General features: G+C 33.8%; 1 protein-coding gene and 1 long non-coding RNA gene across 6 annotated transcripts in view; one reads left to right on the top strand and one right to left on the bottom strand.

The window, feature by feature from the left end:
• Positions 1-627: 627 nt before the first annotated feature.
• On the bottom strand, positions 628-3,367 carry LOC129136855 (uncharacterized). Its single transcript, XR_008538869.2, has 2 exons — positions 3,252-3,367; positions 628-919 (listed from the first exon to the last, which is right to left on the bottom strand). It is a non-coding gene; the product is annotated as an uncharacterized LOC129136855 (long non-coding RNA).
• Positions 3,368-3,426: 59 nt separating this feature from the next.
• LOC107968076 (zinc finger protein 283-like) overlaps positions 3,427-24,568 on the top strand; it is an 83,066-nt gene continuing 61,924 nt past the window's right edge. For 2 of the 5 annotated variants that reach the window (XM_063792274.1, XM_063792276.1), the window contains exons 1-5: positions 3,447-3,579; positions 4,764-4,802; positions 13,413-13,488; positions 14,573-14,700; positions 17,021-17,142. In XM_063792274.1, coding sequence (XP_063648344.1) covers positions 4,791-4,802; positions 13,413-13,488; positions 14,573-14,700; positions 17,021-17,050 — 246 coding nt within the window. In that variant the 5' untranslated portion in view covers positions 3,447-3,579; positions 4,764-4,790 and the 3' untranslated portion in view covers positions 17,051-17,142. Of the gene's footprint in view, positions 3,580-4,763; positions 4,803-13,412; positions 13,489-14,572; positions 14,701-17,020; positions 17,143-24,568 lie in introns of all 5 variants that reach the window. The other 3 variants (XR_010150537.1, XM_063792273.1, XR_010150538.1) reach the window with 3 other exon arrangements.

Below are 24,568 nucleotides of genomic sequence, written 5' to 3'. Positions count from 1 at the left end.
CTGGAGATACTTCAAACAAAGTATTTCAAATAAAGTGTATGTAACATCTCCACACAAAAATAATATATAATCTAATTGTTTTGCTCACAAGCTTCCTATCTGAAGAAAGATTCTATTTAAACAAAACAAGAACCTCTTTTCCTGTTTTAGATTACATAAAAATAAAATAAAATGGGCAAAACTGTACCCATGTTCATTTTATCTGTTAATGTTCTCAAATAGAAACTGCTTTCTCCAGTTTTGATTGTTTCCCCGTCTGTGGAGACATAATACTTCAAAGAAATGAAAAGATTTCTAGCACAAAATACACAGCATGAGTCCATTCAACTGACCACAGGATGCTGCTACGTCTCTGCTGGATTGAAACTTCAAACCCATTAAACAGAGTGGAAGCATTATAACTTCTGAAGTCCAAAGTTCAGCAGGGAGTGTTTCAAGATGCTTCCTACCTCTAATTTTCTCTAATAACACAGAGGCCGTTGTCATCTCGTAGGGCACAGTGGTCAATAACTGCCGAGATTCTCTGCCTGTAGTCAGTCAGATAATAACTTATTTGCTTCATTAATTGGTGAAACAGCAGCGACTTTTAGTGGGGATGGAAAAAGAAAGAAATATTGCTTTGAAATATAAAGTTATATGTTTTTATTTTGAAGTCAGAAAAGATTATGTTAGGAAGTTTTGTATGATAGTGTCACCTTTCAACCCCTGCTTTTCCCTGCTGATTGTAGATAGCTCTAAGGTGGGACAAAATAAATCAGTCACATTTTGTGAAACTGACCCTTTCTTCTCTTGCCACGTAGGATAACTGAAGTAACGAGGGAGTGCTTTCTTTCCAGTTTTCCAGCTGTGTTTCTAGCAAGCAACCTTCCAAATGCATTCATATTTGAAGACATTAGAATGATCACATTTTCGGAATAATCTGTATTACAGAGGCAATGGTTTAAAAAAATGTTTTTTTTATCTCTGTCCCCAATTTCAGTGTCTATATATTATTAATTTATATGTATGTATATATGTTTCTGTGTGTATATATGTGCATGTGCGTTCTATCTACCCAATGAAAACACTGATTTTTAATTACTGGTAAGGCCACTGCATAGTCCCTAAGTATCTGATAGTTGAATTACTTAAGCAGATTAATATTGCCGCTTTTATTTGGCACTAGATTTAGAGATAGACAGTGTATAAAGATATATACTTTTTGGTGAATACTCAATCCAAAGTCAAACAATACTTCCTTGTTCTGATTTGGATAAAAAATATTCACCTGTGAAAATAAGTTCAAAGGGTATATATATCTATCCATATATACATATATAGTCAGGCCTCTGAGCCTAAGCTAAGCCATCGCATCCCCTGTGACCTGCACCTATACGCCCAGATGGCCTGAAGTAACTGAAGAATCACAAAAGAAGTGAAAATGGCCTGTTCCTGCCTTAACTGATGACATTCCACCACAAAAGAAGTGAAAATGTCCTCTCCTTGCCTTAACTGATGACATTACCTTGTGAAATTCCTTTTCCTGGCTCATCCTGGCTCAAAAAAGCTCCCCCACTAAGCACCTTGTGACCCCCACTCCTGACCGCCAGAGAACAACTCCCCTTTGACTGTAATTTTCCTTTACCTACCCAAATCTTATAAAACGGCCCCACCCCTGTCTCCCTTCACTGACTCTCTTTTCGGACTCAGCCCGCCTGCACCCAGGTGAAATAAAGATGAGTTAGTGGGTGCAGTGCACTAGCATGTCACATGTATACATATGTAACTAACCTGCACATTGTGCACATGTACCCTAAAACTTAAAGTATAATAATAAAAAAAAAAAAGAAAAGAAATAAACAGCCTTGTTGCTCACACAAAGCCTGTTTGGTGGTCTCTTCACATGCACGCAAGTGAAATATATATATATATGGATATATATAAAACCACTTGTATATTTTTGTTAGTTTTTTTCTAATTATATTCTTGTTTGCTTTTTTTATCATGACAAAATACATATGATAGGAAATTTACCATATTATTTATTTCTAACTATATTCCTCATTGTTACAATAAGACCCTCAGAAACAGAAGGTGTGATCTTTGGAAAGGCATCTTTTCTTTGTACAGTTAAAGTATTCACCAATAAAACCAAATTAATCTTATGGAGTAGTATGCAAATTTTAAAAGCAAAGTGTTGGAGGGTAGTAAAATAATACATGTTCTTGAATTTTAAATTTAGGTTAAAAATCAAGTTTTTCTCAATTTACATACATAGATAAGATACCAAATATACCTAAAGGCATTAATAAAAATTTGATTCCCATCTACTCCTCCCTCATATCATTCAAACATTTGCCAGAGGCAAATTAAACTCTTCTTTATTTATAAATATATAAACTTGCAAAACCATTTATTGGTTTATAAATTTTAGATTATTTTCTAAGGAATGTCTCCAATGAAAGTTGAAAATTTACTTCTGAAATCCCTACTCTCTACTTCCTCCCTATCCCCTCCCCCAAAAATATTTTATTAAATAATTAGACTTCACATCATTTAGGTTGAGTAGTCAACTATGACCTGAGAGCCTTCATGAGTAATGTTTGCTTTTCCTGAGGTTAATAATGATTAGGTTTACATTTTTTCTACTTTTTCATTCAATTATTACTAATTTTCCCAAATGCACCAACATTTAATCATAAGGTAATAAAAATATTTTCATATTCGCACACGTTAGTTGTGTGATTCTCCAATGAGAATATGCTATGGAGCCTTTCAGTTTCCCTGTCCTGCAGATTGTTTCCCCTCTTATTCTTTTATGCAAAACTTGTTCTGGGATTTCATTTTCCTGCTTTTCATTGACCTATTCTCTGTTTTATTGATCACTTATTTATCTTTCTTGAATACATGTGAATATAATATCTGCAATAACTTCCTAACTAAGGGTGTTTGCAAGGCACAGTTTTTGCATGCTAATTCAACAATATTTTCATTCTCCTCTTACACTTATTATACAGCAGTCCCTGCTGTATGTGAAATGAATACGTTCCAAAACCCCCAGTGGAGGCCTGAAACTACCAATTGATTTTCATCAGTGGGAACATGCTTCTGTTTATGTCTTCCATCCACAAATTTAATGTCTTTTCCATCTTAACTAAGCACTTATCATACACCATAGCCATAATTTTTGCAGTTTGAGGTATGATAGAAAAACTGGCATGAATTTCTTTTTCTTTTCTTCACAAATTAACCGATAGAAATTTCATTCTTACTGTAGATCTTGGCAAACGCGGCATATATTTTTTCTTTCTTAAGTAGAGAACTTTCCCCTTTTCAGTTAAAATAAGAACTTGATGGCTTCTCTTTGGTAGATCTGAATTGCCAGCATCACTACTCTTGCTCCTTTAAGCCATTATTGAGTAAAATAAAGGTCACCTGAACAACAGCACTGCATACTGTGACAATCTGAGAACCAACATGGCCACTCAATGACTAACAGGGTTAATACGCTGGACAAAGGGATGATTCCTATCCTGGGTGAAATGAAGCAAAACGATGTGGGATTTATCACGCTATTCAAAACAACAGGCAATTTAAAATGTATGAATTGTTTATTTCTGGATTTTTTCATTTAATATTTTCAGACCACAGTTGACCAAGGGAAACTGAAACCGCAGAAATGGAAACTGTGGATAAAGGCTACTACTCTTTATACTTAGCATAGATTACTAACATAAAAATCATTTTCACCAATAATTTTAGTACATTTGAGTTATCTTCTAGCTTGTGATGTTAAGAAATTTTACCATATTTTGATTTTTGGTGTTTTGTATGTGGCTCAGAAAATATCGATATCTAAATACTTTCCTTCTCTCCATATTTTTGGCCCCTCTGTCTTCTTTGATTACCCTCATTTCTAATTGTTTGTCTCCCCAACCTCATGACATGTACTAAAGCTTTACTGACTTCTTTGACCCTTGATAACAGCTCACTACTTTTATTTACACCAAGAAGAACTAAATGTCCTGAGTGAAAACCCAACTGAGATGCTCTCTCCTGTGTCTTTTCTCTACATAATCTTGGCCTCTAATGTTCTGACTATCTTAACATATCTCTAAACCCTCAAATAGATATACATATTTTTAAACATGTTTTTATACTTTCTAGATCTTTTTTTTTTTGTCAGAAATTAGTTTGTTAAAAGCTGTACCAGCAAACCTTTAGGCATTGATTAATGTTGGAATGAGGCAACAAGAACAAATTCATGCACTCTGATCCAGGTTAAGATTATTCCTCTTCCAATATTCATTTATTTAATAACTGTTTTTAAAAAATGCTCCAAGTAGCACCAGGAGTTTCAATTATATCTTACAGACCTTTTCCTTTCATCTTATTATTTATTTAGTTTTTCTAAATATTTACAGAACAAAAAATATGCACATTGATTTTTTTTAACTGTGTTAAGCTGTGTTTTTGTATTTATAAAACCAGAAAATGTACTATTTGGATTATGTATACAGGTTAGTCATTGAGACTCTTTGGCTAAATTTACCTAAGTTGCGACAGAAGACACATGACAAAAAATTGAAATGCATTTTTCCTGGTCACATTAATCAGGGTGCAAATGACAATATCATTTTAAAGACATAAAATGGCAGATAATTCAGTCATCCCATCATTTAGAAATATTTTAATAATTTGCCTCTAAAATATTTCAGACTATATTAAGTATATTATTACATATATTAAATATATTTTATGTGATTCTGTCACTGTTTATATAGACTGAATAAAATGACAAGCACACAGGAATGAAAAACATTGTAAGTAATTATATTTTTTATTTATGGAGAAAATACTTTTTAATAATTGAACTTTGTTGATCATGCTTAATATCATCAGCATCCAATTTTATAACAAAATTTTACAATTTGATAACATTTCAAATATTATACCATTGTCATTTCAAATGGTATATATATATATCTATATGTGTGTATATATATTTCAATTCACAATGTCAGCAAATGTACCTTTATAATAGAGCAAGCAAATAGAAGTCTTTAAATGGAAATTGGCTCTACTGAATAAATTCCACTTATAGAGTCATTCAGAAGAGTATTTCTATTATAATTTCCCATATGATTCTCACCTCAAGAAGAATAATGAATTGTAATACTAACGTATTAAAAAATAAAATTCTAGTTTTAAGTATTTAAACCATAGCTATATTAATCCATTCTCATACTGCTATAAATAAATACCTGGAACTAAGTAATTTATAAAGAAAAGAGGTGTAATTGACTCTTCGTGCCACAGTTACAGGAAGCATAGGTGGAGAGACCTCAGGAAACTTACAATCATGGTGGAAGGTGAAGGGGAAGCAGTCACATCTTCACATGGCCACAGCAGGACAGAGAGAGAAGGCGGAGATGTTACACATTTTTAAACAACCAGATCTCCTGAAAACTCATTTACTATTATGAGAGCAGCAAGGGCAAAGTCCACCCCCATGATCAAATCACCCCTCACCAGGCCCCTCCTCCAACACTGGGGATTACAATTCAACATGAGATTTGGGCAGGAACACACATCCAAATCATATCAATAGCAATGTAACACACTTTCAAATTTTGTTCAAGTTTCACATAAATAATTCTCCAGATATCACCCTTTCCAAATCCTGATAATCTGATGATACTTAGTTCCTCACCTTCAAGAGAAACTAACACTGCTACACAGGATCTTCATCAGTCAACATATTAAAAATGTGTGTATGTGAGATTTAGAGAAAACACTAATAATGGTATAGAGGTGCATAAAAATTACCAGTAGAGCTTTGTAAAATAGTAATAAAGTTTCACGTTAAACATTTGAACCCATGTGTGTATTTTCATACCTTCTGGAAACCCACTAAAGTTGTATTAAGGGATAGGAAAAAATATGTACAAGGACATATAGAGACACAGTGAAGAAAAAACAATGATTGACTAGTGATACTGACCACATTTTGAAGGATGAAAATAAGGAAGGGAAGCAAATCACCCCACAAAATCTAGAACCCTGTAAGTTTCATGGCTAGGAAGCCCAAGGAAGCATAAATCATGATTTTAAAGTTTGGAAGGGAATAGAGTTAATGCTGTACGATGAGCAGCTTGGATCCTCATGTTCCTTCTCCATCCTTATGCTGGAGATAAAAGAGTATGTATCATGAGCAACTTAAACAAGAGCCTTCCACCTACATACAGTGTATGCAGCAGAGAAAGTGGGTGAACTGCATGTTGCTTCATGGAAATCCTCCATCTCATTCTGTATTCCACTGCAATCTGGAATTCTGGCAGTTGAGTTTACATGAGCATTTATGCATGTACACATATTTGGGAATAAACAAATTGGCATTCCCCTCACTCACCTCCCTCAGAGAATCAGAATTGCCCATGAAAAAAGACCTATATCTATTGTCATTTGGGAATTTCCTTAACGAAAGCAATTTTCTGCCCAGTCATTTTGCTGAGTCACACCACTCTATAATTCTCAATATTATGCAATACACTCCAGTTTCTTTTTAATGAATTTCCTTGAATGTCTGCTGGCAGCAGAGAAGCACCGAATGTTAGAGTAAAGATTAACACATGAAAAAGAGACCAAAATAAATGAAACAGAAATTTGGCATAATCATAGACAATTCAGGAAGCCAACAAAACAAACAATCCAAAAACACCTTTAACAATTTTATCAGTATACCAGAGATATGAAAGAAGGTTCATTTACAAAACAAGAGCATATGCCTATTTTTGTTATTTTTTTAAGGCAATGCTAGAATGACATTTGGATAATGGGAAAAAAATGATTAAAATGAGGGTCAAAAGGAAGTCCAGAAAATTTCTTTCTCCTAGAAACTAGACCAAAATATCAAAAAAGCTAGAAAGTTATACAAAAGAAAAGTGGAGAATTTATTCAGAAAGTTTCCAAAATAGAGAACAGAAAATTCAGAGTAATATATCATTCAGATAAGTCAATTAAAAATATTTTTCTCAGGTGAAGACATGAGTTTCAGAACTAAACTGATACACTGAGTTTCCAGTATATTGAAAGAAAATAGACATAAAATAAGGTATGTAATGGGGCACTGCCCAGGTCAGCAATCTCTTCAAGACTGAATTGAACATTTCTCCCAGTCGCTATGTGCCTTGACAGCTCACAGCTTGTAGAATTCCAATATCTGGCAATTACCTTTGGCCAAAGGGGGCCACCTTACTGAAATGTCCACTACCTCCACCCCACCCTGCTTCCTGGAGACAGCACTCACTTAATGCTGGTCAATATAGAAGTTATAAAGAATTTTTCCTCTTGTCACAATTGGGAAACACTGTGCAGGTCTAATTGCCTTGAAGATAATATTTTTTCCATTTTTTTCGCTTTCTTTTGCTCCCCACAATGTGTTAATCCAGAAAGCATTCCTCAATATACTTTATGCAAACAAATTCTGCTGTTATAGTCTGCTTTCTAGAGCACTTACCTTGCAACTAACATAGTATAATTTTAGCAACAAATGGTAGAGAGCCTGATATTTTTATTGTCAAATGCAATGTTAACTCTTATTCAATAATAAGAATAAGAGCAAGAACACTAGGAACTAGAAAACAATTTAAAATGACCCTAGAGTTCCTGGTGAACTTGACTTTCAAGCTCGAGATATATACCCAGTTTATATATCAATTCAATGAGAAAGTAAAAATATTTTCAAATCAAGATTCAAAATTTTATCTTCCACACACTGATATTAGAAACTTATTTGTATGCATACACACACAGATAAATAAAAAATACAGAGGGAGATAGAGAATCAGCATAACAAAGAATATACCACAGAATAATTGAAAATAGATTTCCATAGATTTCCATATTCAGTGATTTTTTTTCCCTAAAGTCAATTGCTGAATTTTTAAGGGTATGGCATCCAGCTGGAGAAAAACCAAAACAAAGAACTAAAAAAACAAACCTCAATAGATAAGTAGCTTTCATAAATTCTTGTTTATTATGAAAACGAAAAGATAAGACTCAGAATAGGAAAAAAATATTTTAGATCAAGTTGTAACAAGAAATGGAACGCATACTGTATATAAAGAATACTCCAGTTTCTGCAGTAAGAGGAAAAACAACAAAACTGAAAATGCGCAAAGAAACAGAAGCTTCACTAAAGAAGGTACATGTATAGTAAATAAGTACATAAAAGATTTTTCAACATTAGTCATATGACATATGCAAATTAAAATCAGGAGATACTACCACATATCTATTAGCATGGCTAAAATCAAAACAATGACCATGCTAAATTATGGCAACAATGTGGTGCAACTGAATTTCTAATGTATTGCTGGCATGAATATAAAAATGTGCAACTACTCTTAAAACAGTTTGACATTTCCTTACAAATCAAATATATAATTAAAATTACTGTCTAATCTAAAAATTCCACTCCTGATTGTTTACCCTAGAGAAACACAAATGTATGTTAATCAACAACCTATACTGAAATATTTAAAAGGAAACATTTCTTCATAATCTCACCAAACTGGAAACAAATCAGAAACAAACGTGGTCATCCATTTAATGCAATACTGTTCAGCAATAATAAGGAATGAATGGTTGATACACACAATAACTTAAATGCATCATAAAGATATTACACAGCGTAAAATATGTCAGTAGGAAAGGTTTATAATTTGTGTGATTCCATATATGTGACATTCTCAATCTTCCCCAGAAGATAAAACCAGGGTGATGGAGAACAGAGCAGTGGTTATTGCTGGGGGTTAGGGATGAGGAAGGGTGTTACTATAGAAGGGTGACATGGGGCATGGGGGTGGTTTGTGGAGTAATAAAATTGTTCTATATTCTAAGTGTGGCAGTCGTTACACAAATCTATTGATGTGTAAAATGTATAGAACTCTATACCAAAAAGTCAATTTTATTAGTGTGATACAAAAAAGTTAAATTAATGGCAACGAAAATAAAGAATAAAGAGGAACAAAAGTAAAGAAAAGAAGGAGATAAACAAAATAGATACTAAATAGCAAGGTGGAAGATTGAATCCAAACTACTTATGTTATGTTGAAAAAAATGAAATACTGTCATTTTTTTGAAGAGATTAATTATATACATTTTATAAAGGAGACCTTGGAATAGAAGAAAACTAAAAAGTGTAATTAATATCATTAAACACTAAAGAAAAGAAAGCTGAAATATCTTTTTAAATATCATATGTGGCACACTGACCAAGGCTAGAAACATAGAGGGATATTTCATAATGATAAAAAAAAGTAATTCAACTAGAAAATTGTACTGGTAACTTCAATATATATGAAACAAAGTTTAGCAAAAATAAAAATAGGAATACATGTATTTACAACCACATTGGCAAAATTTAAGTATCTCTGTCAATCGTTGGTTGATCAAGCTGACAAAAAGATCAATGGAAACATAGATCTGAACGATTCAATTAATAACAACTGTTAGATTCAACCAATAAATTTTCCTGATTGAGACAAAGTCAACACTACAGCAAATGAAAAAGTATACATTGTTTCAAGTTTACCTAGACGATTTATAAATATCAGTATGAGGAAGTCCTAGCTAGAGCAATCAGATAAGAGAAAGAAATAAAGGGGATCCCAGTTGGAAATGTAGAATTCAAATTATCCTTTTATGTAGATGATACAATCTTATATTTGAAAACAACTAAAGACTACACCAACAAACTGTTAGAACTGATAAACAAATTCAGTAAAATTGCAGAGTCCAAAATTAACATACAAAAATTAGTAGAATTTTTTGATGCCAACAGCAAACAGCTATTTGCAATAGCTACAAATAAAATTAAATATATGGGAATTAACAACCAAAGATGTAAAAGATCTCTACAATAAAAACTATAAAATATTGATGCAAGAAATTGAAGAACATACCAAAAAATGAAAAGGTATTCCATGTTCATGGATTGGAAGAATCAATATTGTTAAAATGTCCATAAGACCAAAAGCAATCTACAGGATCAATGCAATTCCTATCAAAATAGCAATGACATACTTCACAGAAATAGAAAAAAAAATAAATGTATATGCAAGCAAAAAAGACCCAGAATAGCCAAATCTATCCTAGGTAAAAAGAACAAAACTGCAGCAATCACAATATCTGACCTCAAATTATACTACAGAGCCTTAGTAATCAAAATAGCATGGTACTGGCATAAAAACAGATACGTAGACCAATGGAACAGAATAGAGAGCCCAGAAATAAATACAGATATCTATGGGGAATTAATTTTCAACAAAGGTGAGAAAAACCTACATTGGGGAAAGGGCAATCGCTTTAATAAGTGGTGCTGGGAAAACTGGATATCCACATGAAGAACAATTAAACTAGACCCCTATCTCTTGTCATGTAAAACAATAAAATCAAATGGATTAAAACTTAAATCTAAGACCTCAAGCTATAAAACTACTAAAACAAAACACTGGGAAACTCTCCAGGACATTGGTCTGGACAAAAATTCCCCACAAACACAGGCAACCTAAGCAAAAATAGACAAGTGGGATACACCAAGTTTAAAAGCTTCTGCACAGCAAAGGAGACAATCAATAATGTAAAGAGACAACCTACAGAACAGGAGAAAATATTTGCTAACTATTCATCTGACAAGAGATTAGTAACCAGAATATATAAGGAGCACACAGAACTCAATAGGAAAAATTCCAATTAAAAATAGGCAAATAATCCAATTTAGTAATAGGCAAAAGTTCTGAATAGACATTTCTCAAAGGAAGACATACCAGTGGCATGCAGGTATATGAAAAGGTACTCAACATCATTGATCATCAGAGAAATGCAAATCAAGACTACAATGAGCTATCATGTCATCCCAGTTAAAATGGCTTTCACTCAAATTACAGGAAATAACAAATGCTGGTGAAATATGGAGAAAAGGGGAACTTCATACACTGTTGGTGAGAAAGTTAGGACAACCACTATGGAAAACAATTTAGAAAACAATTGTCTTCAAAAAAACTAAAAATAGAACAACTATATAATACAGAAATCTCACTGTTAGGTACATACCCAAAAGAAAGAAAATCAGTATATGGAAGAGAGATCTATACTCCCATGTGTATTACAGCACTGTTCACAACAGCCAAGGTTTGGAAGCAACCTAAATGTCCATCAACAGATAAATGGATAAAAAAAATGTGGTACATATGTACATTTCTTACTTTTCAGCCATAAAAAGAATGATATCCTGTCTTTTGCAAAAACATGGATGGAACTGGAAGTCATTATGTTAAGTGAAATCAAGCAGACACAGAAAGACAAACTTCACATGTTCTCACTTACTTGTGGGATGCAAAAATCAAAACAATTGAACTCATGGATATAAAGTAGAAGGATGATTACCAGATGCTGGGAAGGGTAGTTGGTGGGAGTGGGAGGGATGCGTATGGTTTATGGGCACAAAAATGTAGTTAGATACAATGATTAAGATCTAGTATTTCAGAACACAACAGGGCAACTATAGTCAACGATAACTTATCATACATTTTAAAACTAAAAGAGTATAAATGGATTGTTTGTAACACAAGGAAAGGATAAATGCTTGAGGGAATGGATTCCCCATTTACACTAATGCTATTATTGCATGTTGTATTTCTGTATCAAAGTATCTCATGCATGCCATAAATGTATACATCTATTATGTACCCACTAATTGCTTTTTTAAAAAAGTATGAGCATGACAGGGCATAGGAAGTAAATCTCAGCAAATTACAAAATATGGTAATCGATTAGAAATTATCCATCCACAGTGGAATTAACCTATTCATCAATAACAGGCAAACAACATAAAAAATCATCAATGATTAGAGTAAAGCAGCATACTTCAAAATAATCTAAGTGGCAAAGAAACCACAATGGAAGAGATAATATTTGGAATTGAATAATAAAGAAAATACAGTGTTTTAAAATTTGTTAATTAATTATTAGAGGAAAATTTTTGCCTTGAATGCCTATAACAGAAAGCCTGAAAATCATTACTATAAATATGTAACTTACGATGCTACAAAAGTTAAACAGAAAAAAGTATTAGGAAAATAAAGATATATAGAAATATGTTCATAACCACCTTACTATATGCTTCTCATAACCATTAGCAGAAATAAAGACCAAATGGCCATTAAGGCTACATTAATATGTTGTGGTGTATTCTTTTTTTTTTTTTCTTTTCTTTCTTTCTTTCTTCTTCTTTTTTTTTTTTTTCTGAGGCAGAGTTTCACTCTTGTCACCCAGGCTGGAATACAAAGGCACAATCTCAGCTCACCGCAGCCTCCACCTCTCAGGTTCAACCAATTCTCCTGCCTCAGCCTGCCAATTAGCTGGGATTACAGGTGCCCACCACCATGCCCAGCTAATTTTTGTATTTTAAGTAGAGACGAGGTTTCACCATGTTGGCCAGGCTGGTCTTGTACTCCTCAACTCAGCTAATCCACCCACCTCAGCCTCCCAAAGTGCTCAGATTACAGGCGTGAGCCACCGCGCCTGGCCTGTTGTGGTGTATTCTTGCAATGAATTGTAGAAAGAAATGAGAATTAATATACTGATGCTATACATAACAATTGGATGAATCATGCAAATGATAAAGGTGAATAAAACATAAAAGCACACTCAAATTGCTCTAACTCAGCTTACATCGTGTTAAATGTAGCCAAAACTAATGTGTGGTAACAAATCAGTTTATTAACTAGCTCCGAAGCCTTAATAACTGAGGAGCTGGGCTTCTGTTATGTTTGGAAATATAATTCTTGATCCTTCTGTTTACATAAAATACTCATGAAGTTGTCCAATTATAGTTTACTTGTGCATTATTTTGCATATATTTTATACTTCAATCAAATAAACATGTACATACTATAATTCAATAAAAATGCTTCCTTAAAGCGAACACTAATAATTTTCACTATTCTCATGGATCTGTATTTCAAATACTGTATTTTAAGGCAGATAATGTCAAACAGATCCTCTAAATCTGGGAAAAAATCTCTGTAGCTCTTTGTTGGTTACACAATAGGACATGAAAAGAAACTTATTTGTATTATATAGTCTACTCATGTAGTTGTATAATAAATAAGGACTATATAATTTACTGAATTACTTTGAAATCAAGTTAATGATTATCCCAATGTGTTCTATTTACAATGAGGTCCAATATTTCCAATTAGGTTGAGTAGCTCTCATGATGTGAAAAAAAGCACTGCAACTTTCAGACATTTAGTTTGCTCCTCTATCCTTTAACAATTAGTACTGTTTTGAGGGTGAGAAAGCGCTTAACAATTCTCTAACCTTCTACACCAAAGAATATATACATAAAATATTTTTCTATGTAGGAGCAAGCACCATTTCAAGGGACACAAAACAGGCTATTTCAGCATCGCCTCTGCCTTCACAGCCCTTGCCGATCAAGTAAGTGGAGCCTGCTGTTTACATTGGTTTATTCACTACAGGGAGGGGTGGTTTCCAGTTGATGTGTGTGATTGCTTTTCTGTATACAATGTAAACCCTGGAATTTTGCAGCTTTTAAACGGCAACCTGAGGTAGATTATGTCTTCCCCAGTAAGCCTGCCAATTTCAGTCTTTTTCAGAGGATAAGAGATAAGACACAGGGGTGAGAACCAGGGGGAAATCATCAAAGAAGTGTAAAGAGAGCCAGGGCAGAGAAAAGAGGAGTGAAAAATAGAGATCACAGGGAAAATATTCTTGTTATGCATCAGCTCTTTCTTAAGTGGGTAAGTATGTTTTCAACTTCAAATCCTGTGTTGAATCAAATACTCTTCTCAGAGCTGTGTTTCCTGCTGATGATATTCTTGTTCCAGACTCCTGTTCCTGCTGAGTGAGTTTTGCATTTTTATAAGGGCTGATTATAAAATGAGTGGCCTTAAATCTGTTGCTACCAAGGGATGCCTGCTAACGGGTTTAGTCTGAATTATTGAAATAGTAGGATAAATAGGTCCACTCAACCATGTGTTTATACCTTTCTTCGTTTCATTTTATATCTTATTGACAAAACGGTGCCAGATTGTCAGGATTCACAGCAAATTATTTGGTATTTAGGATTCTCTAGTCCTACATGTTAATACCCAAAATTTCAGGAGCATGTTATTTTTCTGAACAAGTGAAAATATGTCTAAAAACAAGGTATTTCAGAAAATGTGGAATTACTTTTTTCCTTTAAAGCGCTCAGCTAAAATGATTTAATGTTCTTTGTGGCTGATGTGCTCTCTTAAATCTGCCTTTTATTTCTATGGAAGGTGTCACATAGCAAAGTGATAGATACAGTTACTGAGATGTTAACTGCACAGTAATTCACAACTCGAAGAAAATAATTAGTTAAAATAGTAAAGGATGAACAATGGACCAGGTAGGCTTCAAGATGGGTAATGAGTACAATTTGGATTGATTTTCGAATTGGTGGCCGCGTACACCAATCTCTCCAACAATGGTTAGTGATAATAAGATTAGCCTTCCCATATTTTTTTCTGCATGATAGTGTTTGTCACAGTGCTTATTTCAATTGGAATGTGGAGAAACATCAATGTCCTGCTACATTACTGCCAAGGCAAGGGTGAAAAATGGGCAGAAGATTCTTGTCCCCTTCCTCTCTTCTTGTATCAGCAGGTAAAATTTCACATAGCACATTGCAGAATTAATGATCTTAATAACATTTTAAAATTAAAATCTTAATGTGAAAAAAATCACTTTCTTAAAATGTATTAGTATTTCTTACTCTATGATATAGCATATATCCCTTACCATATTAGGACACATTCATTCGTCTCTGTATTTTATTCTCGTCTCATCACCTGCTGCAAAGCCAAAATATTCCACAGGTTCCAACTTCTCCATGTTCTTGAAAATGGCATAATTTCCACTTTTCTCCTATGTTGAGTACCCCTAAACACTTCTAAAAACTTGGCTTAACTGTATTCTCCCATTTAACAAAGCCAAAATATTTCCACGTAGTATTTCTATTCACTCTAACCATTGAATTGATTTCATTAGTTTCCATTATATCGTTCATTTTTTCAATGTCCTGTAATGTAATTTTTGTCATAAATCAGTTGTTCATCTATGTGAGAAACTACATCTCAAATATCTTTATTGTTCCATTGCTATATTTCCTTGGGCTTTTATTAACACTCTAACCTTTATTTGAGAAAAAAAAAAAGCCCTTTTATTTGAAAATTCAGAATAAAATTTCCAACTGTTGTTCTTCATGACTTTCATGGCTCTTCTTGGCTGGCATATACTTTGCATTCTACATGTTTTAGAAACAATGTGTATATTTTTCGATATATTCAGATTTTCTTTGAGATTAAATTGACACTAGGTCAATTTAAGGAAGATTGATGTCTTTATAGTATTGCGTCTTTCAAATAATTAATGTAGAAAATATATGTATCTTTCTTAATAAAGGAATTAGACTGTGTATTTTGTATAAGTATACTACAGAGGTTTTGCACATTTATTAGGTGCATTTTATTAAATGATTTTTTTCTAGCAATATTTCTTGCTTTAAAGCCTTCTCATATATTATGATAGCTACATCAACTTTAGTCAGTGTGGGTGTGCCATACTTTTCAATTTTTTGACTTTCTTGCATGTAAAATATGTTTCTTATAAGTGAAAATTTTTAATGTAAGATGAAAGCCTTTGTCCTTGAGTACTTAATACTTATGCATGATTTATATTTCTGACATATTTATATTCAAATCTATTATTTCAGTATATTATTTTTATTTCTTTATGTCCTATGTACTTTTATTTCTTACCTTTCCTGATTTCATTATTTTTTATTCCATCTATCTCTCATAGTTTTTTGTTTAGTGACTATTTAATTGATACTATTTACTTGCTTTATATATTAAAATATAATTAGTTCCTTTGCCACTTCTCTATTTTTTTTTTTGCAACCCCTCAGCTTAGGTACTTCTTCTAACACATATTTTCTGTGTGTTATAATCCAAAACATATTATTGTTTCAATTATTACACGTTTTTGTTGTCACTGATACAATTTTTATTTAGATATACCCACACATTTATATTTCCTCTTGCTCTGCATCCCTTTATCTCACATCTAAAATTCTATCTGGATTATTTTTCTTCTGATTAAAAAATAAAAAACGCTTTGAAATTTCCTTCAGCATAGATCTATTGAAGAAAAAGTTATTGCTCTTATCTGTGTGAAAATGTATTTTATTTATTTCATCTCCTTGTCTTTTTAAGCATATTTTCTCAATATATTGCATTCTGTTAGTGGTTATTTTCATTCAGCATTGAAAAATTTTCATTATACGGTTTTCCAGCTTCCATTGTTTCTGCTGAGAGATCAGATCAGACGTTGTTCTTATTACAGGCCTTAGGTGGACCATTGATCCTGTGAAGGCAATATATGTTTTCTATTTGGCTAATCTTAACACTTTATATTCTCTTTGTTTTTGTGTGCTTATAATTTGATATGCCAAGGTGTGATTTTTTGCTTTAATTTGCTTCAGATTTATGGTTACTCTTGATTCTCGATTATCTTCAGTGTATTTTAAAATATTTTCAGCTACTGTTTTTGTTTCAAAAAGTTGAGAGACTGCCCCATTGTCTCTCAGGTTTCATTATGGCAATGCAGTTACAGATATTTTAAATTTAACTGTAGTATACACCAGTTTTGAACATGCAGGCTTCATTATGGATATTCCTTCCAGCCTATCTTCTAGGTCACTAATCATCTCTTCCATTGTTTAATCTCTTATTCCAGTTTTTATTTTTTCTTCATTTGCTTATTGTATTTTTCAATTCCAAAATTTATGTGATTCTTCACTCTAATTGTCATCTTTCCAAAATACTCCCCTAACACTTAATTTTTTGACCCTATCAATTAGAAATATAATAATTTTATATATGTGTGTATATATATATAATTATAATTATTATTATTTTTTGAGATGGAGTCTCACTCTGTCATCCAGGCTTGAGTGCAGTGGCGCAATCTCAGCTCACTGCAACCTCCACCTCCCGAATTCAAGTGATTCTCCTGTCTCATCCTCCACAGTAGCTGGGAATAGAGGTGAGTGCCACCGCACCTGGCTAATTTTTTGTATTTTTAGTAGAGACAGGGTTTCACCATGTTAGCCTGGATGGTCTCCATCTCCTGATCTCATGATCCTGCTGCCTTGACCTCCCAAAATGCTGGGATTACAGGCATAAGCCACTGCGCCCGGCAAATATTTATATTTAATACCTGTATTATCTGCTTTTATATGGATATCTTCTATTGTTTGGTATTTGTTCTTGTTTCTTTTTCGATTATACCTTGTCATTACACAATTCTACTTATTTTTAAAGCAGTACCAGATATACAATCTGACACATTATAAAGATATTTTAAGACTCTGAATAATGCCATCTCCCTTCAAAAATGATTTTTGTTTTGGGCAGGAAGCTGGGCTCCAGTTGGTTCACTTCAGGGGTGCTCAGTCTTTTGGCTTTCCTGGGCCACATTGGAAGAAGAATTGTCTTGGGCCACATATTAAATACACTAACACTAATGACAGTTTATGAGCTTAAAAAAAGTTGCCAAAAAAAAATCTCATAAGTGCTTTAAGAAAGTTTACAAATTTGTGTTGGGCCACATTCAAAGGCATCCTGATCCACATGTGGCCTGCAGGCTGCAGGTTGGACAAGCTTGCTTTAAACCAATAAATGATTGAGTGTTTTAAGCTAGGTTATTAACAGTTCACCTTATTAGTAGGCTTTACCCCTTTAAGGCTCTAACTAAAGTCATGGATTCTTACCAATTCCTTACTTTTCTTAGGTCCTGTGAACTTCAGGGTTTTTTTATTTTTTAATTTTCTTAGTTTTTTTGAAATTGATAAAAGCCAACTGAATTTCTATAAAACAATTTTTTAAATACATAGTACTATAGAGTGAAAAATGCAATGATTTCTCGGTTCCTTACTATTGTTATACCTTCACTTCTAAATCTGAGCCCTGCCAGTTCTCTCTGCCTTGGTATCCTTTCCAATAACTTTTAAAAAGTGCTTACACACAAAGAGACACATTTTATTCATTTAAGCCTATTGTCCTCAGTTTAGTGGGGTTTTCAAAAAGAACATAGTCCAACATTACCAAAAGTGAAATCTTATCAAATGTGGTCAATATGTTGCTTCATGATTCTGCTATTGACTAACTTTCATTGAATTGTTTTTTAATTAATTTCTTTACTTATTTTATTGTTAGCTGATCTTCAGAGATGACTTTTAAATTTTTATTATATTTTTAAAAAGAGTATTATATGTGGTGGCATGGTTTTAGAAGCTTTATTAGTATGTTTAATAATTTTTAATAATAAATCATTATTAATTACTGAAGTGATGTATTTTTTCCTAGTCATGCTTTCCAAGTGTACAATCAATCTCAAAGGAATATTTACATTCATTTATGGCCTGTGGATTCTGATCTACTGTGAATGGGTCTAATCTAACTCTTAATAGTTAAAAGAGACTGTGGAATTGGATTTTGATATCCCTCAGAAGACATTAACCCATCAAAACAGAGACTTTGCTTCCTTGTTCTTTCTCTGAGATGGTGGTAGAGTTTTAAGTCTGTTAAACTGAGAATTAAGATCTCTGATTTTCTCAGTTTTCTCAAGCATTTACATTTCCACTGCCAATAGGAAACTAATAGATAACTTAATAGAGCTGTGTTGGGAGATGTCCCAAAAGTTCATATAACCTGAACTGAGTAAGGGTTAATAGTTTGGGCTTTGATAGGCTGTTTCCTGAAGCATGGCAACTGTGCTGAACTCCACAACCTGTGAAATTAAAATTTAACTGGGAAAACTCTTCTATCATGAGATTAATTTTTAATTCTCTAAAAATGAACTGTTATTACTTAAGTAACAAGAATATTTTAAGAACAATTTTAAAGGTTAGTTTTTATACTAAGTTGCAGTACCCTGACACAAGAAGCTATCATGTAAACCTTTTTTTCTTTTCGAATGTGGCATTTAAGTGTTCTGTTTTCTGCATATTTTGAACATTTTAGGCTTGTCACTTCTAAATATTAGACATTTCTGAATGGACACTCTCTTCTTTAGTGTACATTTTCTATATTTGAAACTTCTGGTTCTTTTTCCATTCATCTTCTTTTCTTAGTAATATAATCCTAAATTGAATATGTGCTTATCCAGTATATCACCCAATGTTTCTTCCAAACAGAACCCTAGAGGATTAAAAAAATCGATAACCAAACAATCAAGTGAACAATGTTTATGCTTCAGTACTGCCATTCTTTTGTCTCTGTAGTTTTTTTTAATTGCAACAAGATCTCTAGATTACTTAGCTGCAAGGATTGGCTAGTAACGGTGCTATCCAAGTTTCTTTTTCAGAATCCCAATGAAAAATAATATATTATCTCTCTATGCACATCTGAGTATCCTCTACTTTTTGCAGTTTTTAAATACTGCAAACACAAGTATCCCTTTCTGCCACCAGCTTTCCTGCTCCATGTAGGAATGATTCTTTCATCTGGGTTAATATGCTAGTCACTCAGCTCCAGATGAGAAACATGATAAATTGGAAGTGTCCCTGGAAGAACAAATTCAATACTATTCACGAGTTCAAGAGCCTTCATGTTAGTGCTCTGTCTAGTTTAAGGCGAGCTTGATCTTATTCCAAAAATGTCCCCATATCCCCAATAAAACCAGCTCCTCCTTGCTTCATTCTGCCCAACAGGCCTATAAATTCATTTGTGATATGTGGTCTTAAACAAGACCAATTATGATTGTCCTGCATGAACTTGCCTCACATATGTCATCCCCTTTTAAAAAGGCTTCCTTTTCTGCAAAATAAAATGAAGTGCTAGATATAACGGATTTAAACAAATTTAAAGCATTATTATGAATTCTTAAAGTAAATGTTGCTAACGAGCTAGTCACATAGCACCAGAAAAAATAGGAGCAAGGGATAATGGTTTCCAGGAAATAATGCAATTTAAAATAATACATAGAGTACAAAATTTAGAACTCTGTGTATTTATAGTTTTCAAATTTAGAACTTAGAGAACTCAATGTCTAGAAATAAAACTGATTTTCTATTAATAATTATTTTATTTCTTGATGTTGAGTACAAGATAATAATCACATATAGTGAAAGTAACTGATTTTCTGTTTATTTTTAATTTCTCTATTTTCTTTTACTGGTAACTAGAAAGTGTTAGATGCATTCACACAGAAGATAAAATCTATGTGGAAATAAATGAACAGTCATTTTAAAACAGTATGCTCTAGGGCTGATTTATGGCAATTTAAGATGTTTATCACTCTTTCTTAGTTCTTATTCTCTTTTCATTTTTATATTGTGACAATACAGACCACACAGCTTCTGGGTAGGCATGTCAAAATGCTGGAAGCCCAGACAATATTAGTAATTTATCCTTGGTAATCAGCTTCACACATTCTGCTGAATTCAGTTCACTATAGACTGACTGGTACACAGTGTACCTTGTTATTGCATGTACAATTCGAAAAATTACTTAGCAGAAATAGTCTTTCTCTTGCTGAAAATGTTGGTTTAGTTTGCACTATAAGACATAGTCTATTTGGTTGAAGGAGAATTATTTAATTTTCCTGTAATTAGAATTTATGAAAACCTAAATTTACTGGCATACTATATGTAAATTATCAAAGTGATGTATAGATTGTTGTCAGGTAGCTGACTGGCTAGCTGCCCTGAACCCAACATGGCTACCCTAACACTACCTTTCCTGCTGGACTTCAGGCAAAATCACTCAATATTAATAGCTCAACAGTTCTACAAATCTGTATTTGATTTTGTGCTTTATGAGTCCAGCTGGTTGTTAAAAGTTGAAATAAATAATTTTGCCTAAATTAACAGCATTCTTGACAATCTGTTTTATGATATTTACCCTTGAATCCCACTATGACTTATAAATTGGAGAGGGTTGATTTACTCTGACAGGGGAAGGGAGAGAAGGAAGTGGTAAGAAGGTAACTCGCTAGCTCCAAAGAAAGGAGCATGACTAATCAAAGCCCAAAGTTGATGTTATTGGCCATGTTTTCAGAAACCCTTGATTTACCTAACTACTTATTTCAGCATTTCTTATATATTTTGTGCTTCATAATATGTACTCAAGTTAAAACAAATGTCATGAAATACAGATATATCTGTGTGGAAGGAGATAAAATGAAGAAAGGAACTTAAACAAACAAGAGCCAGAACTTAATGGTTTTGAGAATTCTATCCTCCTCAGAGAACGACTTATGCTAAAATTAAGTAATGGCTTGAACAAAGATCAAATCCAGAATACTGCCAGGAGAATGTGGTTTAAAAAGAAATCTATATCCAGGTGTGGCGACTTATGTCTGTAATCTCAGCACTTTGGGAGGCCAAAGCAGGAGGATCGCTTGAGGCCAGGAGTACCAGACCAGCCTGGGCAACAAAACAAGACACTGTCTCTACAAATTCTTTTTTCTTTTAAATTAGCCAGACATTGTGATGCACACCTGTAGCCCTAGCTACTGGGGAGGCTAAGATGGGAGGATCTCTTCAGCCCAGAAGTTGAGACTGCTGTGAGCTATGATTGCACCACAGTTCTCTAGCCTGAAAGAGACCCTGTCTCAAAAAAAAGAAAGACAGAAAGAAAGAAGGAAGGAAAGAAAGAAAGAAAGAAAGAAAGAAAGAAAGAAAGAAAGAAAAAGAAAGAAAGGAAAGCAAGCAAGCTAAGTGTGTAAGTGCAACTCCTTTTTTTCAAACACCTCAAAATGATTACAGGTGGAGTCTTGTGCCTCAGGATCTTCTCAAAGCATGAAACTTGAGAAAGGTTTACCTTGAAGAGATTTGAAGGATGGGGAAGCTGGATTTTGTATAATGGGTAGAATCCCAAGCTCATGATCAAGAAACACTGCTTAAAAGTGCTGTATACTCAGGAACATTCCCAGTTCGGGCTGAAGAATAACAGTCAGTGTGGAATAAGGAGAGGCCTTTGGACCCCGTAATGCTACATGCAGGGAGCCAGCCTGTCTCACCATTATATTTTTGATGTCTAGAGGCAGGTAATGTACTCCTTAGTTTTACAAGTACAGACTAAAAGGATCTGTACTTACCGTGTTATAATTCGGGAACTAGAATAGAGGCAAATTATTCCCATTTGGATCTGATGAATGGAAAGATTCTGAGCTTTCAGATGATGGTATAATGAGAAGAGGTTTTGGGGGACCTGAAGTAGAGGAGTGTATAGTTTCTTTGTGGAAGGAATGTGTCATTAGGAGTTAGAGGGATGACTATGGTAGGTAGCTTCTAACACAGCCCTGTGATCCTTGCCTCCTAGTATTCATGCCCTTGAGAGCCCTGGATTCTATACCTCTGTCTAATCAATAAAATAAGGCAGAAATGATGAATGTCACTCTTAAGATTAGATTATCAAAAGACTGTGGATTCTGTCTTTGGCACTCTTAAATTTTCTTGAGTTGCTTGCCCTGAGAGAAACCAGTTTCAATGCCACATGAAGAAGCTGATGTGAAGGACAGAGAACTGAATAATTAATTAAATAACTAATATTGCTGAATGTTCATGTAAGCCAAAATGATCTATAGATTAACTGTGGTCCCTAACAAAATCCAATGTAATTTTACACAGAAATAGAAAAAACCATCCTACTGTTTGTATGGAACCAGAAAAGACGCCAAGTAGCAAAAGCAATCTTGAGCAAAAAGAAGAAAGCTGGAGGTATCACATTCCCTGATGTCAAAATGTATTATAAAGCTAATGTAATAGAAACAGCATGGTACTAGCATTAACAAGAGACATTTCAACCAATGAAATGGAATAGAAAGCCCAGAAATAAACCTAGTTATCTTCTATCAATTGATTTTCAACAAAGGTGTCAGAAACTCTCACTGGCAAAATGACAGTCTCTTCAATAAGTGATGTTGGGAAAACTGGATATGCACATGAAAAATAACTGGACCTTTATCTTTTTTTTTTTGAAACAAAGTCTCACTTTGTTACCCACGCTGCAGTGCAATGGTGTGATCTTGACTCATTGCAACCTCCACCTCCCAGATCCAAGGGATTCTCCTACCTCAGCCTCCTGAGTAGCTGGGATTACAGGCACCCGCAACCATGCTCACCTAATTTGTGTGTGTGTGTGTGTGTGTGTGTGTGTGTGTGTGTGTTTAGTGGAGACAGGGTTTCACCATGTTGGCCAGGCTGGCCTTGAACTCCTAACCTCACTGGATCTGTCCACTTTGGCCTCCCAAAGTGCTGGGATTATAGGCGTGAGCCACCTTGCCCAGCCGGGACCTTTATCTTATGCCATAGACAAAAATCAAATAAAAATGGATAAAATACTTGTGATAGTTTGGATGTTTATCCTCCTTAAACCTCATATTGAAATTTGACCTATTTATTACCACTGAACTGTACACTTAAAAATGGCAAAGATGGTACATTTTATTTTTTTTAATAGCATGTTGCCTTCACTAACAAATTATTTTTAAAAAGAAATTTGATCCCCAATTTTGGAAGTGGGACCTAATGGAAAGTATTTGGATCATGGAGATGGATCCCTCATGAATGGCTTGGTGCAGTCCTCTTGATAATGAATGAGTTCTTGCTCTTTTAGCTCCTGTGAGAGCCAGTTGTTAAAAAAAAGCCTCGCAGCTCTGCCCTTGCTCTCTTGCCAGCTCTTTTACCATAAGAACTCTGCATACTTTGGCTCCCCTTTGCCTTCTGCCAAGTGGAAGCAGCCTGAAATTCTCACCAGGAGCAGATGCTGGTGCCATTCTTCTTGTACAGCCTGCAGAACTATGAGCCAAATAAACATCTTTTGTTTATAAATTACCCACTTTCCTTTATAGCAACACAAATTGACTAAGAAAACACTTAAATGTAATACTTGAAACTATAAAGTTGGTAGTAGGAAACATAGAGGAAAAGTTCACAACATTGGCCTGGGCGATGATTTCTTGAATAGAACTCCAAAACTACAGGCAACAAAAGCAAAAATAAACAAATAAGAGTGCATCAAACCAAAAAGCTTCTGCATGGAAAAGGAAACAAAAGACTGAAGAGACAACCTACAGATAGGGAGAAAATATTGACAAACCATGATTCTGTTAATGAGCTAATATCCAAAATGTTTAAGAAATTTCAACTGAATAGAAAGAAAACAAATAACCCTATTAAAAATGGGCAAAGGATCTGAACAGACATTTCTCAGAAGAGGAGATGTGAATAGCCAATGGATACTTGAAAAATCCTCAACACTTCTAATCATAAAGCAAATGTAAATTAAAGACAAAATGAAATATTGCCTCATACCTGTTAGAATGGCTATGATATAAAAGGAATAGTGACACATTGGTGAGGATGTGGAGAAAGAGAACTTTTGTATACAGTTGGTGGGAATGAAAATTAATTTATTTTGGAAAATGGCATAGAAGTTCTTCAAAAAACTAGAAATAGAATTAC

This window comes from Pan troglodytes, chromosome 14, assembly GCF_028858775.2.
Source record: "Pan troglodytes isolate AG18354 chromosome 14, NHGRI_mPanTro3-v2.0_pri, whole genome shotgun sequence".
Taxonomy (NCBI): Eukaryota; Metazoa; Chordata; class Mammalia; order Primates; family Hominidae; genus Pan; species Pan troglodytes.
This window is presented reverse-complemented; position numbering and strand designations above follow the sequence as displayed.